The 22,502-nt window shown below is 41.8% G+C and overlaps 1 protein-coding gene across 1 annotated transcript in view; it reads left to right on the top strand.

Annotated features, from left to right (window-relative positions):
* Positions 1-22,502, top strand: part of TMEM132B (transmembrane protein 132B) — a 233,968-nt gene that overhangs the window by 91,010 nt on the left and 120,456 nt on the right. The window contains exon 3 of the mRNA XM_071572287.1: positions 12,194-12,334. Within this exon, the coding sequence (XP_071428388.1) occupies positions 12,194-12,334 (141 nt within the window). The remainder of the gene's footprint in view (positions 1-12,193; positions 12,335-22,502) is intronic.

Genomic DNA, 22,502 nt, shown 5'->3' with positions numbered 1-22,502 from the left:
TATCCTCACCGTGCTGTGAGCTGTCCCTTGTTATTTGTCTTACTGAAGTTCCCTGGGGCAGTGCTGGGCATTGGAGCCTGCTGTGCTGCTGCTTGTAAGAATCAGCTCGTGGTGAAGGACCTTTTTTCGGTCCTTCACTCTTGACATGCTCCTGAGAGAATGTTGTTTGCCCCCAAACTACTGAAGTAGCTCATTTAACAAGGATGGTGTGACTGAGCAGTGATGGAGGATCTGCTGTCCTTACAGGTCGAAAGCTGGTATTGCAGGTGAAATCAGAACAGAGAAGTGTTGGTGGCAAACAGACCAGCTGGTAAAGAAAAAATGCTACAGGATAAAGCAAATTTAGTGCTGATGTCAGGAAGGAAAGGGAAAACTACAGGGGGAATGATGTTATCACCTCTACTGATTTAGGAAGTGAATTGAGCCCCTGTACCTCTATACTCTCCTGCACATATAGACAAAATGGAAGCACCTTCCTCTGCCACTTAGGTCAGATGCCTCCAGTTTTTGGTTATGGCCTTTTTTTGTCTTGTTACGTCCCCAACTTTTTTGTTAGACACACAGTGCCAGGAGCTAGGCCTTTGTTACAAATTAGCAACCTGGAAATGGATTTGCTGTCCTGAATCTGCAAATTCTTTAAAAAGAAGTCAGAAGCACAGTGTGCAGCTGCCCTGTTTATTGTTGTGCCAGACCTGTCTGCCCACGTGTTCCATCATGTTGGCATCCCTCCTGGAGCAGGCTGCTGTCTGTGACTGGTTTTCAGCCCTGCAAACACCAGAGTTTAATTTAAAAAATCTCTGTAAGGATTAAAGAATCCTTCCCCAATCCTGCTGGTCTGGGGTGAGTAATTCCTTGCGACAGGCAAGTAAAATGCCATTAGTTTCTTGCATTACCATCAATCACTGTGGTAAACGGCAAGTAATTTTTGTGCGGTGGCTGGTAAATTTTCCTGACAGCTTTGCAAGGCTGGATAAGCTTTCTAAGCTGCAGCAGCAGCACTGTGAGCAACAGACTTCAGAGGTCTGGATCCTCCTGACCTCTTTGCCCATCTCAGGGTCTGGGCTTGCTGGGGTTTGTCTGTCAGGCATCAGCTTGCAGGATGATATTTTCATCAGATCTGAAGAGTAAAAGTTGGAACTTGGAGCTTCAGGGCATCCAGAGGGGAAAAACTGTCTCCTCATCTTCATAGTTAGAGATACTGCAGGCAAATCCAGGCAGTCAACACTTTGGCACCATCCATTTGTGGAGCTTTCTCTGGAGTTTATTCCAGTAGATTATGGACCCAGCCAGCCTCAGCCAGCTGTGCTCAGAGGAGAGATAAAACTTGGGACTTGCAAAATATTTGCCAAATCTGCAGAGTTCCAAAGGGGGCTTCAAAGAGCTATTGGTGAAAGCTCAACCTACCTGCAGAGAGTCTTCAAAAAGCTCCTGAGTAGCAGCACTCGAAGAAGCCAAACTGGACTGCCACAGATAAATGCCTGTTGGCACAGGAGCCAAAGGGCTGACCAGGGCTATCAAAGCACCAGAGTGAAGTGCTGACTCTCAAGGAGAATCTTGGAAAACTAAAAAGCTACAAAAAAAGTCTTATAGTAAAGAAAGCAAAATGGAGGAAAAAAGGGGGAAAAAAGTCTTTGATGTTTTATCCCAGCTGGAGGGCTGGTTCTCATCAGAATTCGCACATTATTAGCCTGCTTGGTGGTCATTGGTGCCTGGAGTACAAACCACATAATCATAATGCTCACTAAAGTTTTCACTAGCAGCAGAGAAATGCTTTTTTGCTGTAATATATGGTGCCACCTTTTCAAGAAAAGTACTGGTCTGAGCTATGCTGGAAATTGAATTCTATCTTGTGGAAAGGGAGATTATTTCCTGAGGTTTCCTTATTCACCATCCTAGCACATACTGCTCAAGGTAAAGGTGCACTCTGGGATGATTGATTGGCAAGCACGAGAGGACTGCTGTTCCATGTGACAGGGATATAAAGAACAATATTTTTATTTTTTGACAGAGAAGGGGAAATGGCATTACTACCAATATTCAGCAATGTACTCTGCAGCCCCAGTTAGCTCTGCATATTTTATGGCATCCATTTTCTTTCTTCGATTAAACAACATAAAATCCCATAACATAATCCAATAAAAACAACAACTACTAGTTCAGGCAAAGTTCGTGTGGCCTTTTTAATTTTGAAAGGATTTTCATTGCTCTGTTTTTTTTCACTCTTCCCTCTAACTTGGTCCCTTGTGCTCAGGTCAGGGTCTTCTTGCCACAGCCTGGGTGGAGGTCCTGCTCAAAGCCTCTTCTGTGCTGCATCTTTATTCAGAGTGGACGCATGGAAGAATGTCTGACAGATCCTTTAAAGACCAGTCCATGCTGTTAAACAATTACTGGATGTGCCTAAAGTTGGGACTGGGCTCAGTAGAATTAGAGGTGTATATTGGTGTCAAAGATCTGCTCTTTTGAATGGTCTTTGGTTTGGTGTGTTTTTTGTTTTGTTTTTGTTTGGTGTTTGGTTTTGTTTTTTCGCTGGTGCAATTTTAGGCAATCTTTTAGGTAACAGTGACAGTTACTGAGTGTCCACATACTTTCAGCCTCATCTCCTAAGAGGAGGAGACATGTCAGTGTATTTTTGACCCACCAACTTCACTTCTGGTCTACTCTCTTCTACTTTTAAACCATTGAAAGAGGTATTATTAACCACGTGAAAGTCAAGGTGAGACCCCATTCAGTGCATGCAAACTGCCTCTGTTAAGGTGCTTTTTACGTCCAGACTACACACACAGTCTCCAGTTGAGCCACAGACTGGTTGCCACTGGCCTCTTCTGGGCTTCTACAGTCACAGCCTGCCCTGAGCTGGGGGATTGTGCCACAAACAGTCCATCAAATGCACCAAGCTCCAGCATTGACTGTAGTCCTCTGCAGCAACCCAGGGAGGTTCTTGTCCTCCTGAGTCATAGACATTGATGTCTGGTAAAAGATAATTGGTTATAATAGTGCAAAAACTTTTTCCCTGCCAAGAGATGTGTGAGCCTCCAAGGAGGAGAGCAGATTCAGCCATAGTGATGGACTATTTAAAAGCTGTAAACCCCCATCCAGTGGTTGACCAGGACAATGCCATGGAGCTCATTATCTACTTTTGCAGGGAGAGGGATGGAAAGTTTTTACTTTGCTGTTGTTTAGGTGCTTCCAGAAATTGTGACCTTCAGGGCTTTTTTTATTTTATTTGTAGAGGTAGAAAAATGACCCCTTTATAACAATTCTTTTTCTCCCAGGAGGTCTGAACTCTATTCAGGCTGCAAACATTTCTGCAGTTCTGATTTCTGGAAGGAGCCTTTCAATAAAAGGAAATCTGTGAGTAGCTTTGTCTTTGCAGGAGGAAACCTCTGACTTACTTTGATTTTTTCATTATGGTTTCCAAAGCTGTGTTTCTGCATGATTGCAAGAATTCCAAGTTCAATACTTTGGATACCTCTAGATTTGGTAATACATATTCTCCTATATTTCTGAGCTTTAAGGAAGAGTTTCATTTATTACAACACTGCATTGGTTTCAAGGCAAAGGACATAGTATGAGTGGTTTAGATTTTTCAGCAAAAGATTGAACAGACTGAAGGGGCTTTTATTTTTCTGTAGACATGTGTTACAGGAAAGCACTCCAGTGTTTTACCTCTTCTCTCTACAGAGAAGTTATACCACAAGTTGTTGTGTTGGAGAAAAGAGGGCATGCAGTGCAGTTCTTGGAGATGTCTAAGGGCACATGACAGCAGGCACTTCTGAGCTCTTTGAATAAAGATCAACACATCATAACTCAGTTTACTCAATGGAGGCAGTGGAATAAAGGAAAATGTCTCCTCTTTCGGGAAGGCAGAGGTGTGAGCTGCTTGTGCATCCTAATGAGAAAGGGATAAGTTGTTTGGATATTATGAGTTGTAAGGATCATTTAGGCTTGGAAAAAGACCTGCTGTCTCCTCCTGATCAATAGTTACAATGGTTAGTTCATGTTTATTGCACACTTTGAATGTGTAAAGTGTCAAATGAGTTTTAGGAATTGGGTGTTTATTTGCAGGTTATGGGCAATGTTTTCTGCTCTCCAGGAAGGCAAAGGCCAGAGGAACTTGCTCCACTTCTGTGCTGGTGTAAGGGATCTCTGGAGCCTGCTAGTGGGATGGCAGGGCTGTCATCAAAACATCAGGACTCTCCTGCTGTGAAGGGGTTGCTGGAATTTAAGAGCTTTCAGCACAATCTAGACCCACATTTGCTTATACTATAATTAAAGTAATTTCTACGCCAAAGGCACAATAATGTTTTCAGGTGGACTCCAATAAATTTTGGCTTTTAGTTTTATTAAGAAAATGCCAGTTGATACAGAACTCTTTGACCTGCAGTTTTAAGTACTGCTGAAAAATTACAGAAATATATTGAAATATCTGTACAATTTTTAGGTATACAAATACACTGGGTCTCCACAGGAATAGCAGGCTTTTTTCTCCTTGGATGAATTTCCAATCAAAGGTGAGTAAATGTCCTTATTCCCATTTTGGAGTTGCCCAGACAATGAAAGGGTTAATAACATTTCTTGAGTCAATAAATTTGGACTAGATGTCTCCTGCCCCAGTGCCTGGCAACCATTTTTCTCCCAGAGGGACAAAATTCCACTGTTGACATATTTCAAAGAAAACAGTGCTCACTGTGGGAGATGGTGTTTTCATCTCATATTACATAAAGACTTCAGAACCTCCCAGGTTTCCATAGCAGTGTTGGAAGCCCATATAAAACAGGTCTGGTTTGTGACAGGAATAAATAAGAATAAAAATTAATAGCTTTAATTTCAAGCCAATTAGTATGTCTTTCTGCTGTTTTTCTAAGCTCTATTTGCTTACCTAAGAGAGAGAGAACAGATTGAAAAATGGAGTTTCTGCTGAAATATGAAGATGAAATCTTGGAATGTCTTCTCCATTAAAAAAAATGACAAAAAATTGGGAATTTTCCATTGGATATGGAAATAAAATGATGTTTGGCTGCTTTGAAGTTGATCACATCCTCTTTGCTGATTTTATGGGTATAGTCTTATGTCTAGAAAATGTTTCTGAGACACCTTCTCTTTGAAAAAAAATCATAAGGAGGGACAACTCTTCTGACTTTGCTTCATAAATGTGAAATTTAACAATTCAGTGTTAAATAAGCACTTTAAGTTTCATAAATCTGATGATCTAGACCACCTAAGGAAGTCTTCTGGAATGCTTATATATTCTTAGGAAAAATGGGGGTCTCTTGAGGGAAGCTGCTGCACTTTTTTAGACAAGTTACATGTAAGTTTGATGAAAAGGAGGAAGAATTTTTTGGTAAAATGCTCCCCCCATCGTGATCTCCTGGTTTTCATCCTGCCTTATTTTGATCATGCTTCTGTAAAAGCTTCCTCAAAATCATAAGCCATCATACTCAAGGAGAGGTGGTGTTAATTTGTCTTCCCTAATAGTTAATTTATCACATGGCAAGCGCTTTACTGTCAGAATCCAAATTAAAATCCTGTTTACTCTTTTCATTATTCAAAATCCAATATGCTAGTGAGCTTGATGCTTAGCATATTTTGAAACATCTGATGGACTGAAAAAAAAAGAAAAGGTTGATAGCTTCACCTTTTTGGATAGAAGAGTGGTAATTGTATCATTCTAAATCTTTAGCATTGATCCCCTCCATGATTTCAAAGCATTTTCTGTTCTCTGAGTTGTTTGGCTTTTTTCATGTCAGCCACCAGGGCTGATGAGCAGCTTCCCTGGTTTACACCACACTGGTCACTGAACCTGTTCTGTCTGCTTTGTCCTACCCAGTGCTTTGGCATTGACTTCTTTCCTTGAGCAAGTGTTGGATTGAGACATTCTGATGAGCGACACTAATAACTGCTTTTATAGAAACTGCATCCCCCAATGCTTGACAAGGTTGAGTAAGACAGCTACAAAAGGTTATACAAAAATAACTGCTGCAGGGAGGAAGGTGGGGTATGCCAGAGAGGAGCAAAGGCAAATTTCCTGGGAGGGTGTAAAGGTGAGAGAGTGCTGAAGTGACGAGACACAGAAAGGGCATTTCCATGAGGTACGTGGTGGCTGGGAGAGCTTTGCCCTTGCAGTGGGGAGGTGGTTTGGGGGAAATGAGGCCAAGGCAGGCAGAGCACAGTATACCCATGTCTTGTTTTGCAAACACATTTGGGCCAATTATGCATTGAGCTTGCAATGAAGGGTCAGTCACCGGAGCAGGTTTTAGCATGGATGAAATTTGGAGGTCAAGTCAGTTGACTTTGGAAGTTGCTGCCTCTAAGTGTTGAGCTGTCTTTATGCCCAAGGGCAAACATGCACTTTTTTTGTCCCACTGTGAGTTCCCACATTGTTTCCTTGTTGCCACTGACTTTACATCAGTGCCACACTGAGTTTTTACCTGCTGGTACCATTACTTAAACCTTTTTACTTATGGTTTCCTTCTATCTGATGCCTTGCAGGGGACCTCTGCCTGCCATCTACCTGCACCTCTCCCTGGTGATTTGTAGGCTGCTTGTTTTACATGTCATTTGTGTTTCTACACTTGTGACCTTTTGGAGAGGACTTGGATCTTTGCAGGGTCTTTGTGTATTTTGATGTGTATTTTACATACTTTGAAAGATAGCTTTACTTATTAATATGGAATTGTGGAGGCAAACACAGCTGGCCCAGTGCTGCTGTTTTAGGCAAAATGTGATGGGGAAGTAGTTTGAATATAAATATGTGACAGTTCTTTTAAAATATAAAGAACCATAGAACTAAAGTTCTTGGAAAAGTACTTCAGAAAATAAACACATGCTTAAGTGTGAAGATTTAGGAGCTGATCCCCCAAGCTGTTGTAAATCTGGCTGCCATAAGAGGTGAGGCAGTGCAGGATTCCTGTTTCACACATACTTCAAGTCCATGGCAGCAGGAAGGGCATTTGTCCACGTGCTGGTCTTTCCTGGCCACAGCAGGACATGCTGTTTCTTATTAGTGTGTCTGCAGCAGGACCAGGAAAGCTGGGAAGGTTTAGGGTGAAGATACCAAAATATTCCTTAGCAGCTCCAAATGTAGTTCCTGGTTGTGACACGTGTTTTCTGGGTCACTTCATGTCACCTCATTTTCCTGATATTTCTGGGTTACGCAGGAAGAACTTTGGCCAGCAAGCTCAGGAAGATGCCAAAGAGAGGGTTGGTGCTGCTCCCAGGGGAAGCTCTGGTCCCACCTCAGCCCTCCATCTGCTCAGTGTTTCCCAAAAGGTTTTGCTTTCACACGCTCACAGTGATGAACTCCTGACTGTCTGTGCCTCCCTTCCAAATGTCATGGAGTGCACTTGGATGTGGTGACTGTGAGTCACACACCTTCTTGTCTCTCCCAGCAAACTGCCTTTCTTCCTCCACCTCTACAGGGATACTTTTATTCCTTTCTGCCCATCTCACTCACATCCCAGAAGTCCCCAGATGTTATGTCTGAATTCAGTGATTATTTTAATTTATAATGCTTGGCTTAATGTATCCTAAACCACATGTATTTTAACTAGAAACTCCCCAGGGTCCTCGTTCAGAACTAATTGCTTGCTGTTTGTGCAATCCTTCAAATATGTAAAATGCTCTGTGAGGGCTTGGAATTACTCAGCTCTGCTCTGGTTTGGTCCTAAAGATGGGTAGGGGTGTGTAGCTGAAGTGCAAGCCTGGAAATTGGGATGTATTGACCCTCATTCTGGCTCTGCAGAGACAGTGTAATTTTGGGCAAGTTGAATAAACTGGCCTACAGCTTGGATTTCCTGCAGGGGAAGGATAATGATTTTATTTTTAATTGGGCTAAAAATGCAGTTGAAGGCCTGACTACAGAAATGGCTGGAAATTACAAATGAAATTTATCATAGCTGTTATTATTAGTACGTCATTGAGTATGAATTTAGCTCAGATCATGTTTTCCCCATAATAGAGTCGGGGGGGATAAGAATATTTCTAAAATAGCTCTGAAAAAGTCTTTTTTCTCGTCATTATGAGCATTTCCCATCTGCTGTGAGCACATTCCTGTTTTATTTCCTAAATATCTTTTCCTTCTGTTTCTATTTTAAAGTCCCTTTTGCCAAGATTTTGCTTCCCAGTCACTGCTGCCAGGAATGGGGTGGGGGTGTGTGGCAAGCAAGCAATTTACCTTTCAGATATTGCAGTTAATTGACTGGGAGGCCATGGAAGTGTCTGCACCACTCCCACTAAGTGCTCAGTGCTTAAGTCCCTCTTGGAGCCCTTAAGCTGCTTTCCAGTTCTGGTGATTCCTTGTACCTTCTCCTTTCCTTCTGTTGCAATAACTGAGAGAAGAGGTTTGGAGTGGCAGAATTCATGGGGTTACATACATTTTCCAGGCTGGGATTGCATTTTAAAATAGTTCCTGGCCATTCCAAGTTGGCAGGATGGGAATGCTTCAGCTTGCCCACTGCGTTCAGGCTATCATGTTTCTCTCTTTAAATTCTACAGTAAATGGAGGACATTCAGGGGGAAAACTCCTGCCAGGGCTACCAAATGTCCTCTGCAGTCTACACTGAAAGCAGCTTCCTCTGTTCTGCCTCTGGAGCTGGAGAAGGGGCTGTGTTCCCTCCTGGAGCAGTTCCATTGATTCCCTGCTCTGGGAAGCTTTGACACTTCTCCCTCCCTCGAGATCTTGTGGGGAAAGTGGCATGAAAGGCAGTGCTTGAGGGTGTCACGTTTCTGTTGGACCTAAAGAAGAGACACCACGAATAAATAGGCCCTGTTGCAGGGTAACATCTGCTGAGCACACTCAGTGTTTTCTGTCTCACGTCTCTGCTAATTGCATTATCAAAATGCCATGTACATTGTAATGTTTTAAAGGTGGGCAAAGGCTTTTTAAAAACAGGACAATTTTCTGTCTCAAAATTCTGCTTTTCAGAAAGCAAGTGTTTTATGAAGGTGAAATGTCAATTTTGCCAAATTTCCTATTGCCTGTCATGTTTTGTTCCTTTCCCCCCCTCATTTCACAATTATCTTTTATATTAAAAAAAAAGGAATTAAGCCATATTAGTGGTAACAGTTACTTCTTGGGTCATGCTTCTGTGAAATACTTTGGCAGCTCGTTTCCATGTTTTCAAGCCCAGAGATGGCAGAATTTTTGTCAGCTGGCAAATTAAAGGACATCAGATTTTTTTCCTCAAGAAATTCCGTTTGTCCTTACGGCTCCCTTTGAGTTGGAACAGCAACACTTCCCAGTATTTTATAGGTGGGGAAGGGAGGTATAAGAAAATGAAGTGATCCACCCCAGCTTATAATTGAAGACTGGCACAGAGTGGTGCCCACACACGTGCCATTCACCATCCTTTATCCAAGTCATGTTAGCTCTGCAAGGAGTTTCTTACTCTTTTGCAGAGCCTCAGTCCCCAAAACTTACAATGATTTTTGTGCCTGTGGAGTTTGGGGGCAGATTTAAAGATATGAATCACTTATCTGAGGAACAGTAGGCTCAAACCTCCCATATGTAGGATGCTTTAATTTGAATTTCTTGACTTTTCCTAAGTGAGAAACTGAATGTAGTTTCTTCTTTCTTTCAACCTTCCTGGCTCTACTGATATCCAAAAATGCAAAATGACATCTTGTCTCAGCCCACCAGAGCAGATGCATTGCAAGGGATTAGACTGGATTTTTTCCTAAAATGCAGCATTCTGAGACACTTTTGGAAAATGTAGCTGGGGAGCAGAGGGTTTGATGTTCACTTGATGCTAACCCAGCAAGGCAGGAGATTTGCAGCAAAGCTGTAGGCACAGCCAGCAACAAGTATGGCCAAAAAACGAGGCGGCCTCCTCTTAAGGGACAGAAGGCCCTTCACCCTGAAGGTGAGGGCAAGCAGTAGGTCAACAGGACAGACACCAGGAGAGCCTCATCTGATGTCCAGACAGGCAAAAGCCAACTCAGAGCTGCATTCAGACACAGGAGAACAAATAGCAAAGTTCCCCTGGCTGAGGGGTTGAGCCAAGAGGGAAGTCATTGGTTTGGGGTGCAGTGTCTGGAAGAGGTTGGAACAGCTTGATATGTAAATAGATGTGGGTATTTGAGGCTCTTGCCTCCTTACCCCCACTCTGTGTGAGGACCACTGATGGAGGCAAAGGGGAGCTGCAGCTTCAGCTTCCATGAAAAAGGACCTGCACAGGGGTCCTGAATGCTTATCCCAGCTCAGGTGGGCAGGGAACTGTGCCATGCTGCCCTTCATCCTCGTTGGGATACACCAACCCTACATTTGGTTCAGAATAGGTGAAAGTAAATGCTGGAGAGTGAAGATATCTGTAGTGCAAAAGCTGTGTGGGAGGATATAACAGGCTTCTGACAGATGGAAAAAGTCTGATGAATCCTGAAATCATGGGGAAGATCCAGCTGTCCTGGCGTGTGTGTCCCCCCAGCATCTCCTGCCCTTCAATTTACCTTTAATTAACCAGAATTTGACTTTGGTAGAAAGTCAGGCTAGAGGTTTCCTGACATGTTGTCAAGAAAACACATGAGAACTTGAGGGGATGGGGAGGCAATTTTGTTAAAAAATACAATTTTAGCTGAGAAAAAAAAATTGAAAAAGTGTTTTGTTGTTTGGGATTTTTAAATTGTTATTTTATTTTGGTCAGGCTGGGCCATAATGGGTATTTTTTAAGAGTGGTTGACTAAGTCTAATGAAAAAAAATTATTGAATCCATTGCTGGGGGCCTAATTCTCTATCTCCTGTAAATTATAAGTCAGTCTGAAATGAAGCAGTGGAGGTGTCCTGAAGGAATTATTTGGTCCAGTGTAATTACTGCAAAATAAATGAATATGCCTCTGAAAAATAAGAAGAGGAGATGATAGGAAAGGGGCCTGTCGTGTTGTTTGGAGATATGAATGCCTATGGAAAAGCATGAAGGAGACAATTAGAAAAATATCAAGTAAAATTCTCTCATTACAGGGAATATGTTTCATCAGATTGGTTATGTCAGGCACGGATTTGACCCATCAAGTCAGTAAAGCCTTACAGGCAAAAATACGGATATCATAAAGGCAGGATGAATTAATTCCTTCTCAGGGGAAAAGACCACCCATTGAATCATGAAGTTACTTTGATCCAAATCCATGAACTCAGCTAGAACTTAAAGGAAATTCTTAATAGTGTAACATGAGCACCAAGTGGCCACGAGGCATCAGGGCAAATCCATCACAATTCACTGTTAAGTAACTCTTCAGGTCTCAGCAGTGCTGTTTCATTCCACCATACAACTAAGAGGTCCCTCTTGGCTTTGCTTTTAATTAATTAAGTCACAGTAGTGGCAAACGTGGCTCTGCAGCAGTTGCTTTCTGCCTAATTGTTCTCCAGGCATATTTGCAGCATTCCTGTTGAAATCCCAGGCTTGTTTCAGGAGTCAAGCTGCACAAATGAAGTCCATGCTATTAAAAGCAGTTTGTTTCCTATTCCTTGGCAATCTGTTCCCAATGCTGAGCCCTGTTGGAGCATGGACTTTTTTTTTTTTTGCAAATTTTTTTAAAGACAATAAATGGTGACATTTACCAGCCACCAAACTGTTTTCAGACTCTAACCATGCTCAGGAAATCAAGGTTTTCCATGTCAGCATCATATTATTTATAGCTGCAGGAGTTTGATAGAGCCTGATGCAATGGCATTATTATTTTCATCCCTCAGTTCCAGATCTAGAATAACTTAGTCCTTTTCACTACTTCCTCCATTATGGTTTTTAAGCAGTGAAACACATTTTTTCCATGCAGACCACCCTAATATTAAAAAACACCTTGGTCCCAAAGGTTTGTAGGCAGGAGGATGCATTTTATATGACAGTGCTCTTATTCTCTGTCTTAAACTGCAGGTCAGACACAGCAAATTAAATCAATTTATGCTTAGTCACATCTGTTTCATTTGTATCAGACTGGTGCTCCTGAAGCAGAAACCATTCTTAATCTCTCCACATTGCTCAAGCTGAAAGTTGACTGGCTTTGCACATAATGAAACTCATACTTCATCTCTTTAAAATGATTGGACCAGCTTCATATTTTTAAAGCAGAGTGACTTGTGGTTGCAATATATCAGTCTGTTATTGATGGAAAGGGAGTGTTTCTTTCAGCTTCCTTGTTTCCTTGCCTCTCTGGATTTACTTGTAGGAGATCTGTAACTGAAGCAATCCCTGTTGTTCCCCAACAGGATTAGGACAGCCCCAGGGGTGAAGATCGTGGACATCCGAGTGAGTGATGCAGACCAGTGGGGGGTTCAGGAGGAGACGGACAGCGCGAGGAGCACGGCCACGGTCACCTGTGTGCACAACGACCCGGGGGCAGAGGACAGGTGAGACACCACGTGCTTCTCTGACTGACAAACCCTTGCTGAAATGCTGGGAGAGACATGCAAAAGCTTCTTTAATGAGCCATATTGCTCTTACTAGCAGTATTGTTTCCTCCTCAGCCTCCTTGGAAAAGCCATATGGGATCTGGTGGGAACTGTTTCCTTTTGTTTCCCTTCTGATCTTTGGAAGTAGATTATCTAATTAAACTGGAGGCAGCCCACTAGTCTGTAGCTCATATTTGCTTTTTATGAACCTTCAGGGCAGTAGAATTCCTGTTGCTAAAAAAACAATAGGAAAAAATGAACTAAATAGAGAAATATGAAAAAAATTAAAAGCAATGTAGGACAATGCTGTCTTTATTTGAAAATCTGTGAAAGTAACAGCTATTCAGTTTTATTCATTATTGTTGCAAAACACCTGAGTGTCTATGAACTCTCCCGAATGCTGTGTACTTTGTTATGGTAATGCTCCCACAAGCTGTATCAAAGGTAATGAGAAATTTATATTGCTAGTCAGAATTATGTATTTTACAAAACAAGCAATTTCTCTCCATTATCATGCAGTTAAAGTACTCTGTGCATAAATTTAGCTAGAAATTGTATAATAATTAGGAAATCACAAAACTTTATGTCAAAGATTTTTATTTGCAGAGCCTTTTGCAGTCATCTTTTTTTCCTGAAAACTCCTGTAAGGGAGAAAAAATGTTTGCTAATAATTGCTCAGACCTAGGAAGATTGTTGTCAGTGTTTTGCAGTGTAAAGAGAGTTTCTACTCTGTTTAGTTTTTGAAGCTGTATTTGAGGAGCAAACAAATCCCATCCATGTCTGGGTACCTGCCATACAAGTGTTGAGGGGAAAGATAGTTAATGTGAGTTTACTTTTTAGCAACAGGCACTGCTGAGGTGAGAGTCCTCTTGGATGTGTAAAACAGGCCTGATGAATAGCAAGGAAAAGTGCCTGTTTCTCTCCAGTACCGATGCAGAGTGGAGGCGACTGAGTGGGACGCAGACATTTGCCTTGTAAACCTGTGAAGTGAGGGGAGGTGATTCCCCACTCAGTGTCTCTGGTGAAGTTCTGCAGAGCCTTCTGCATGGATTCCAGTCAAGCCTTTCAGTTCATCAGCTTCTCCATGCACTTTCTCCCCATAAAAAAGAAAAAGGAAAAAAATAAAAAAGAGGAGTTGGGGAAGATCCCCTTGTCCCCTAAGTGCATTTGTCAGTTGTGGTTCCGAGGTTGTGATGCAGGAAATTCCAGCCACCTGCCATCCTTATTTTTCTGGGTTTCATGGGCTACTGTACTGACAAAGCAGAGCTCTGGCAGGTGGGCTTGAAAATGTATGCTTTGTCTCCAAATCCTTTGTCTTTTGGCGAGATGTCCCAGCTCCTCCAAAAGCTGCTGAAGGAGCCAGTGAGGGCTCAGCCACAGGGACAGTGGCCTGAAGGGGACCTTTGTGCTTGTCCTGGGGCTGCTCAAAGACTTGCAGAGGCTCCAGCAGTGAAGGCTCAGCCTGAATTAACTCCAGGGCATGATCAGGTTGGCTGGGCAGTGTCTGATCTCTGCTGAACTTTGCAGTCAGGTGTTTTTTCTCTTAACTGTGACCTCTGTTCTGTTCAGAGCAAGGTGGAAAGCCATCAATTTGAAAGTGAAATGGTGATGTTAAAGGAAGAGTTCAGATCATTTGGTGTTAGAGAAATCAAAATGAAATAACTGTTTTTAAAGTTAGACAAAAAATAGTATGAACACCGAAACTTATTGCCTTGTACGTGGTTTCACTAATCCATGAAATTATACCTGTCACAGTAACTTAGTTTTTATTAAAACTGAGTTTTGCTTTGTGTTGAACTGTTAAATTGCACAAAAGCAATGAATCTCGAGTTAATTAATACTTTGACCCTTTCCTTTGTGAGATTAGTTTAATATTTTTGGATTAATTAAAGTATGCAAATAGAAACTGCTGAAAGATCACTTCCAGATTTGCAAATATTGTAGTACTTAGAGTAAATATTTAACTTTGATCTTTACTTTAATTTGCCTTTTTGGTCATAATGGTGGCCCTCCTATTTCTTTTGAAGAATGTTAAGTGTTTATGTGGAAGTTCTGCTGTTTCATTTAAATGATTAGAAACCTGAACTTGCTTCTTTAAGGTCAATGTGCAAAACTGTCACTAGACCCGATTCATCTGTTCCTCCTTTTAGTAATTCAAGGAGCTTCATTAAAGGCAATTTATGTATGAGTGAGAGTGCAGGATCAATCTCTTTGGTTGCAGAGCAAAAGCTATTAGTAAACAGAATCATATCTGCCTTGGGGGAAATGGGTTTTTCTCTCTTGGAGGTACTTTCAGTTCTGCTGACTTGCCCAGAGTTATGCTGGTAGGACAGCTGTAGGTATAAGTCAGGACTGAACCTCTGAGCCTGGCTTAGCTTTTTTTCTGAGTAAGAGTTGGCCAAGCTTGTGGTGGTTTTGAGCCCCTCTTGGACTCTGTAAAGGGACAGAAAAAAGCCTCAGTAGCCCTGTGGGCTGACTGAGCTGGGCCAACTCCGGGAGCTCTGGTGAACCTGAGAAACTCCAGCAAGTCAAGCATTCACTGAGATCCCTGCCTGTCCCCACTGCCCTTCCCTCCGAGACAGGTCTGTTCTCCACTGCCTTGCACTTGGGTTGTGCTTTCTCCCCAGTGTGCAGCTCTGATAAGAGCCACTGACAGACACTGCCTTTCCAGGAGAACGGTGACTCTGGACTGTGACACATTCCTAATCCAGTCTGCATTGCTTTTAGCCACTCTTATCAGCTGGAGCATTTTCAAATTTGCTTACTTTTCTAATCTTTCTCTTTCTCCTCTCTGCTATCATGAGTTTTTCATCTCCATTTCTCACATTTCCCTACGCAAATTGAGTGTCCATTAAAATGCTTTAAATTAAGACCTTTTCTCCTTTCATGCAGAGTGCATCATGGCTATTCTGTGCTTAACTTAAAAAAAATTCCTTATCACAATGTTTCAGGCAGTTTACATTATATTCTATTAAAAATCCATTTTGTCCAAGGTTGTCACAATTCATAGATTAAAGCTTTCCAGAGAGTGTTTTGTTAGAAATACATTCATAAATTCACCTCTTTAGTAGTCCCATAAGCTTGTATTTAAAACCTCTTTTTGATAATGTAGTTGAACAAAGAGTATAAAAAGGAGAGATTTATTTAAAATATACACACACAAGTATATATGCCCATATCTATTCTGATTTATGTGGAGCCTTGTTTTGCTCTTACTGCTGCCATCTCAAAGGACTTTTTTGGTAGCTTGTTGAGTGAGGAGATTGATTGTTGCCATTTGTATCTCTTCTGCCTCATGTTCTCTCCTTGGGGCAGGACTCTGTGAATTTTGGTGGGGGTAGTTGAAGCAGCAGAGCATCGTGTTTTATTTCAAGCACAAATAGTCCTGCATTATGCCTACAACTGGGACCCAGCACTTCAGTCCCATAGGAAAGAGTTTTTGTGGATTTCTGCATTGAGCTCAGATGCTTCTTGCAAGGAGTAGAGGAATTCAGGGCTGGTGGGTTAAGCTGAAAATAGAATGTTTTCAGCCCTCTGCTCAGAACAGCTGAATTTGTGAAGGGCTGGGGTCTTACTGTAGGGCTCTGTATTGAATCACAAAAAATGCTTTTGAATCATAAGGTCAAAATCTGAGAGTCTACCAGACACAAACCCTCTGTACTTTCCAGAAAACTGATCCTACTTTTATGAAGACCACGTGGGCTTTTTCCACTGTATCTGCCAAAGGCTGGTTGGAGCCTTGCAATTGTTGTGTCCTTTGCTCCTCAGAGTTCTCTGGGAGCATCTCAGGAACATGCCACAAATTAGCCTGGAGTTGGGACTAGTGCAAGAGGGCTCAAAAAGATGCCCTGAGAGCCTGGTCCATCTTGGCAAACCAAAATACCCCATAATTCAACACTGATATCCTGAGGAATGGGATTTCAGGAGCTTTTCTGGAGCAATTTAGCATTTTATCGGATTAGGTTATTTCAAATCACTGCTGAGCAGGAGCTGAGTTTCCATGGTCTCATTTGAAAGGCCCCACAATACCACATATTTCATGGTCATGGTGCTCAGTGTCTCCTTGCTGGAAAGCTGAAGAAAAAACTTTAATGTGACTTGGCCTTTGATTCAGGACAAACGAGATGGCAAAACCCACAAAAACTTAGGCCAGAGAGTTGCAACTCAGCTCTGAAAAGCAGCATAGAAACAGATCATTTTCCTCACCCAGAAACACTGTCATTAAATTGTATTGGATTATTACCAGGTAGGGAGAATCTGATCCTCTGACAAACTAGTATTTTAATCAGAAGGGTTATATTTATGCTAACCAGCAAAGTTAATAAAATTGATTTTACCTGCAGTGCTGAGTACATTGTTATTGAGACCAAACTGGTTCTTCTCACCTAGGGATTATTTTATCTTCATGTCTATAATACAGCTTCCATCTCTCAGGATATCCATCACTGCATAAATTAAACTTGTATGATGGGCACTCAGAATGCAGAAGTAAGGAGAGTGAAATCTTCAGAAGGCTTTTTTTAAAGTGCCCTTAGAAGTATTTATTCTGTTACCTGGAAAATTGTATGTATTTTTTTTATTTGATAAAGATGAGCCACGCTCTCACATTTTACATCATCTGTCTTTAAACTTGAATGAAAAAATAAGATTCTATAATGATCACTCCATTTTAAGAGGTGTCTACAGAGTTCAAATGATTTAAATTATTTTATAAAACTATAATTGTAATGTGTGTGTGTATATATATATATAAATCAGGAAAAGCAGTTATTTTATGCATTCATAGGTATGCAAATACATTGTCCTGTTTTAAAATAATTAGCTTCTTTTTCTGTGCTTACCCTACATATTCCAGTCCTCACTTTACTGAGGGCAATAAGCAGTTACTCCACCTGGAAGCCCCCGGGTGCTCTGAGGCTTCCTGGCAGTACTCAGCACTATCTCTGCCAGATTGGAGCTCTCCCTCACAGCTTTTTGGAGGTGTTTCCACACTGAATTCCCCACCACTCTGCTCTGGAATGTCACACTTGGGTCCTGTGTTGCCTCCATGCTCACACACCATCAAGCAATGATAGTGTGGTGCATATTCCCACTGTCTCCAAAGCAGAGCCTGCTGCAGTCCAGGGGGTTTGATGAGCTGAGGAGACTGAGGAGAGACCTCACTGCAGTTTACAACTTCCTCATGAGAGGAAGTGGGGCAGCAGGCACTGATCTCTGCTCTGTGGTGACCAGTGACAGGAACCCAGGGCATGGCCTGAAGTTGTCAGGGGAGGTTTAGGTTGGGTATTATTAAAAGGCTCTTCCCCCAGAGGGTGGTTGGACACTGAACAGGCTCCCCAGGGCAGTGGGCACAGCACCAAGGCTGCCAGAGCTCCAGGAGCATTTGGATGATCCTCTGGGGCACAGGGTGTGACTCTTGGGGATGGTCCTGTGCAGGGCTCAGGGTTGGACTCGATGATCCTTGTGGATCCCTTCTAACCTGGCATATTCTGTGGTTCTGTGATTTACTGCAGTGACTTGGCCTTGTGGAGGATCTGGTGTGGTTGTATCTGGAGTGTCTGTTCAGCACAGGGCATGTTGGTGCTGGCATGAGGAGTTTGGTTGCTTCTGTAAGATAAATAAGCCTATGAAGATGGGTGGCTGCAGCCCTCTGTAGCACACAGCAGTGTGCTGTTAACCACCCTGGGAAAGGCATCTGGCCATGCACTGAAACACTCACTGATGTGTTTATTGCCAAAGGAACTCACTTGGCCCCAGGACACCGAGTGTGTAAAGTGCCATCAGCAGCAGCAGTTGTCTGACAGAAGATCAATTGCATGTGTTGCTGTACACAAAAGAGCAGTAACTGGTAAAGACAGACAGCCTTGCTCTGCCTTATTTTAGGCCATGCAAAGGCTGTGGGCTGGATGCCATGAAGTTCACATAGTACTACAAAGTGAATGAGTAAGAGGAGCAGAGGGAGCAAAAGAAACATGAGAAGATGTGTAAAGCAGACAGGAAAGAATAGAGAACAGCTGAGGGAAAAAAGCTGGGGAGATGGGAAAGGAAAGCCAATGCTGTCACCCCCTGCCAGACTAGTCTGATGTAGGTGAAGTCATCAGACTTCCTCAGGGCCTCATTCCACCATGAAAGCTGTATTTCCATGAAGGCAGACTTCAGCTAGTTTGAAAAGGAAGGTTTTGAGTTAGAAAACAGAGGTGCTTAAGGTGTGGGAAGAAGCCATAGGCTCTGTGGTGCAGTGCTTCTGGGTGTTTCCCTCCTATTTTCTGCTTTCCTTAGGTCAAAGGTGTCATGGGCAAAGAATGGTGCTTTGACTGTAGAGTACCTATGGCTTATAGCTCTTGCAGGAGTTCATTCCCTGGCCTTTGGCCAGCCTCCAAGACAGTACTGTCTCTTGAGCCATTGATGAAGAGGGTTTTATCTTTAATGTCCCAGTTTTCAGACTGTGACCTCTATTATGAGTGATGGAGTCTGTTCTGCTTTGTGTAAAGAGTGTCTGGTGAAAAGCATCCACACACATTTTCAAATGTAAGTTACTCTATTGAATCACAAAGAAAACTTGAGTTAGAAGAATTTTAACTAACCTTTATTCTTTACATCCATGCCTTTTTGTATAAAAGAACCCAGGCCTGCTTGGCAATGTTCCTCTTAGATAAAAGCACTGACACTTCACAGTAGCTTAGAGAGGATGTAAAAATAATAGACAAATTAACAGCAGTAGGAGGGACAACTTTTGTGGAAAGCTGTGGTGTGAGGATCAAATATCGTTTCTGGGGGATCTTTTTTCCTTTTTTTTTTTCCATTCAAGGCCAAGAACACTGAAATTATCTGTCCATCTCCTGTTGGGAGCCTAATAGTCTGGAAACCCCATTAATTCTGTCCTGGACAGCCAGCTCTTTTGGATGGCTGTTTCTGCCTCTTTCTTAGTTGTGCTCACTGCTGCTCTGGTACAAACCCCGGTAGAGATGGGTCAGAGGGAATACTGACTGATAGACCAGATAATTGCTCCTGGCCCCAGTTCACCAGTCCAAGAAGGTACTGACTCACTCACTCTTCTTGTTCCATCATTGCTGGGATGGTACCTGTGTTATGGCCCAAGGGTATCTTTTTTAACAAATGCACCTTTGGTAGCTGGAAAAATTGTGCAGACCAGCTGGGAGCCCCAAAGAAGTCAGTATAATGTTGTCTGGAAAATTTCAAGAATGAAGAACCTCTTGTTGAAAAAATTCAATTCAGTGGAGAAAGATGATACAATACAGAGACATGAATATTACTTAGAGAATCAATATTTGATAAAGATCTTTTAACTTGCCAAACCAGTAGAATGCTTTGTGTAAATCCAGAGACATATGCAGAAAATTCCTTCTGACAGCATTTGTTTAATGGGCATACAGTGAATTAGAAAAGTGGTGTTTTTTATTTTACAGAAGTTGCATCTTGCTTAGGAAGTTTGGTTATGCCTCAGAAATTGTTTCTACCTGCCCTACTGGGTAGAATAGCCTCTGATGACAAACTGTCTTTTCTGTATTGTCAGTTTTAAGTGGTATAAGGAAAATGGAAGCCATAATTTAATACCTGACTTTGCTTTGGTATATAGTGTGGAGTTAAAGAGTGAAAACAATAAATCAGTTGAACTCCGGATCCTTTGGTCTCTTCCTTGGTGCTGCAATGAACGTGCAAAGGACTGGCTTAAATAAACTCTCGAGTGTGGACCATAGAACCTGATCCCAAGCCTATTCTGAGTGATGTATCTTTTAAAAGATGAGCCAAATCATTCTGAAATGAGTCTTGTTTTTTTAATTTAACCTAATTACCTTCATTTCGGGTATACCCTTCCTAGATGTGACTCTTAATATTGATGTAACAGTTGGGAAAGTTTAATTTCAGGGTAGGGTAGGCTGCATAATTAGGACTGTAAGAACGTGGCAGGGAGGCTGGGAGCAAATTTCAAATGCATGCAGATGAGTGAGTGACTGTTCAAATTGTTATTCATCCATTGGAGCTTGCATGTTTTTTCCACATTGGATGCCAAAGGGAATGATGACATACTCAAAAGTCAATGGGCTTCTCCAAGTCTCTCCTGGTTTACTGTCTGCTGTTTCCCATGCAGTGTGTTTTAATGGTCATGTGGATGGTTGCACCTGAGCCACCTCAGGAGTTCAATGGTAAAAATCTGTACAATTCTGGAGGATTTCTAAGGCTTTACAGAGCTATGGGTGCACATTTCAGCCGTGCTTAATTGGTAACTGGAGTCTGAGTGATGAAGCCCAAGTACCAGTGGCTGCTGAGCTCATCACTCACACAACAGAAATCCTGACTGAAGGAAGAGGAGTGATTGTGTGTTGGATTTTGGGTGTTTGTTTCTATAATTTAATTCACCTTTTTTTCCCCCTTGATAACTTGTAGGAGCCTTTTCTTTGGTGTTTGCTGGTCTGAGTACCTGTGAAATGCACTTCTTAGTACAGTTCATCTTATAAATGCGGAGTCTGCACATGTTCAGGTATCTGTGCAGTGCCTTTAGACATCTGAAATCACCTCACTGATGGGAAAGCTTCAGTGAGCCTCATGGAGATCACAGAGGCAGGGAGGAGGAGACATGATCAAAATCATTATGCCATAACAGTATTGCCTGATTCTTCTGTAAATATTGATACAGACCCAGATTACAAACCTATTCATTTGGCAAACTGAAGTCAAGCCCCAGAAGAGCACCTTTATGTAGGGTGCCACTTAAGTATGCACTTGGTTTTGAGTGCCTGCCTTCTGTGGATGGCAGGTATAATGATAAAGGAGGTACTCAGACTCTGCAATTAGAGACACCAATATGCACAAAATAAAAGTATTGATGGTGAGCCATGTTAAATATAAAGACAGGCATTAGTGTGTCACACCTGAAAATACTGTAGAAATCAGAAACTCAAACTTTCTGTAGCACAGAAACCTTTCTGGGTATATTGAAAGTGTTGCTAAGGAATTTATTTTTGGCAACTGTACACTGAGATTTAAGTACCATAATTGGATTGTTCTTTGATATAATAGGACTGGAAAAGATTATTGAATGAATGTGAAATCAGGGAGCTGGTATTTGAGGTATGTTTAATTCTCTTTTATCAGTTTCTGAGTTTGACTTGTGGCAGAGTCTACTGCACACATTTGAATTCCATTCATGATGTGTTGACTTGTTTATTTAATAGCCAATGCATTAAAGTACAAAAGCTAACACCTCGTTTATTAGGCATTTAGCCAAAATTTAAACTCATTTTATTGTGAGGAGGTGCTGTTGCTAGACAGGCAAATATTAAGTTTGTTACTTTGATTTATTTGAATCATCTCTGCCAAATACATTATAAAACATCCCTGCATTAACTTTGCATAAATTATTTTTTGCTTTAGTGAGAATTTTTCATGCATTTTGCCATTGATATGCCTCACCTGTGTATATAACTTTAAAAGTTATAAACTTTTTATGTTTATTTTTTTATGATTAACTTAAAAAGTTATAAACTCCTGTAAAATGAAAAAGTAAAAATTTGCTGATGCTTCTGCCAGTGTCAGCATGTGATTGTTGTTTGTTTCTTTTAAACTTCCCTGTTTATTTGAGAAGAACATTAAGCTGGAGTTGAGCTAAGAGCCCTCACACATTTGTTAATGTGATGAACCTTTAAACTGAGGCTTGGGCACTTTTGCAAGATCCTGATCCTTTGGGGTATCTGAAGATAACCAAGTAGAGGTTAAACCATTCCAGAGGGCAAGTTGTGCCAGTACAGAAAGGCCAAAGATAAAACAGCCTTCCAGAGAGCACTGGGGGTTGGGAAAGCTCCGTGGCAAGAGGGGAGCCCACTGGAGCACTGTGACTTCCCTGTTGGAGGGAACAGTTTGCATCAGGACTATTTGCCAGCTCATCTCACTAGGCCCATAACAGAAGAGTTATGTCCCCTCATCACTTGGCTGAAAATGCAGGACACCATTTTATTATAAGCTTAGACATATTGTCTTTGGGAACTTGCACTCAGCCTCTTGGAAGCTGTGTTTGTTCTTTCTGTATGAGTTGGTCTATGCAGATTTTCCCAGGACACTTTTTAAGGGGTTTGCTGTGAAATATTGCAGTCATTAAGGCAAATTGCTA

The sequence above is a fragment of the Pithys albifrons genome, chromosome 17, assembly GCF_047495875.1.
Source record: "Pithys albifrons albifrons isolate INPA30051 chromosome 17, PitAlb_v1, whole genome shotgun sequence".
NCBI lineage: Eukaryota > Metazoa > Chordata > Aves > Passeriformes > Thamnophilidae > Pithys > Pithys albifrons.
The sequence above is the reverse complement of the archived record's forward strand: the minus strand, read 5'-3'. Positions and strand labels throughout refer to the sequence as shown.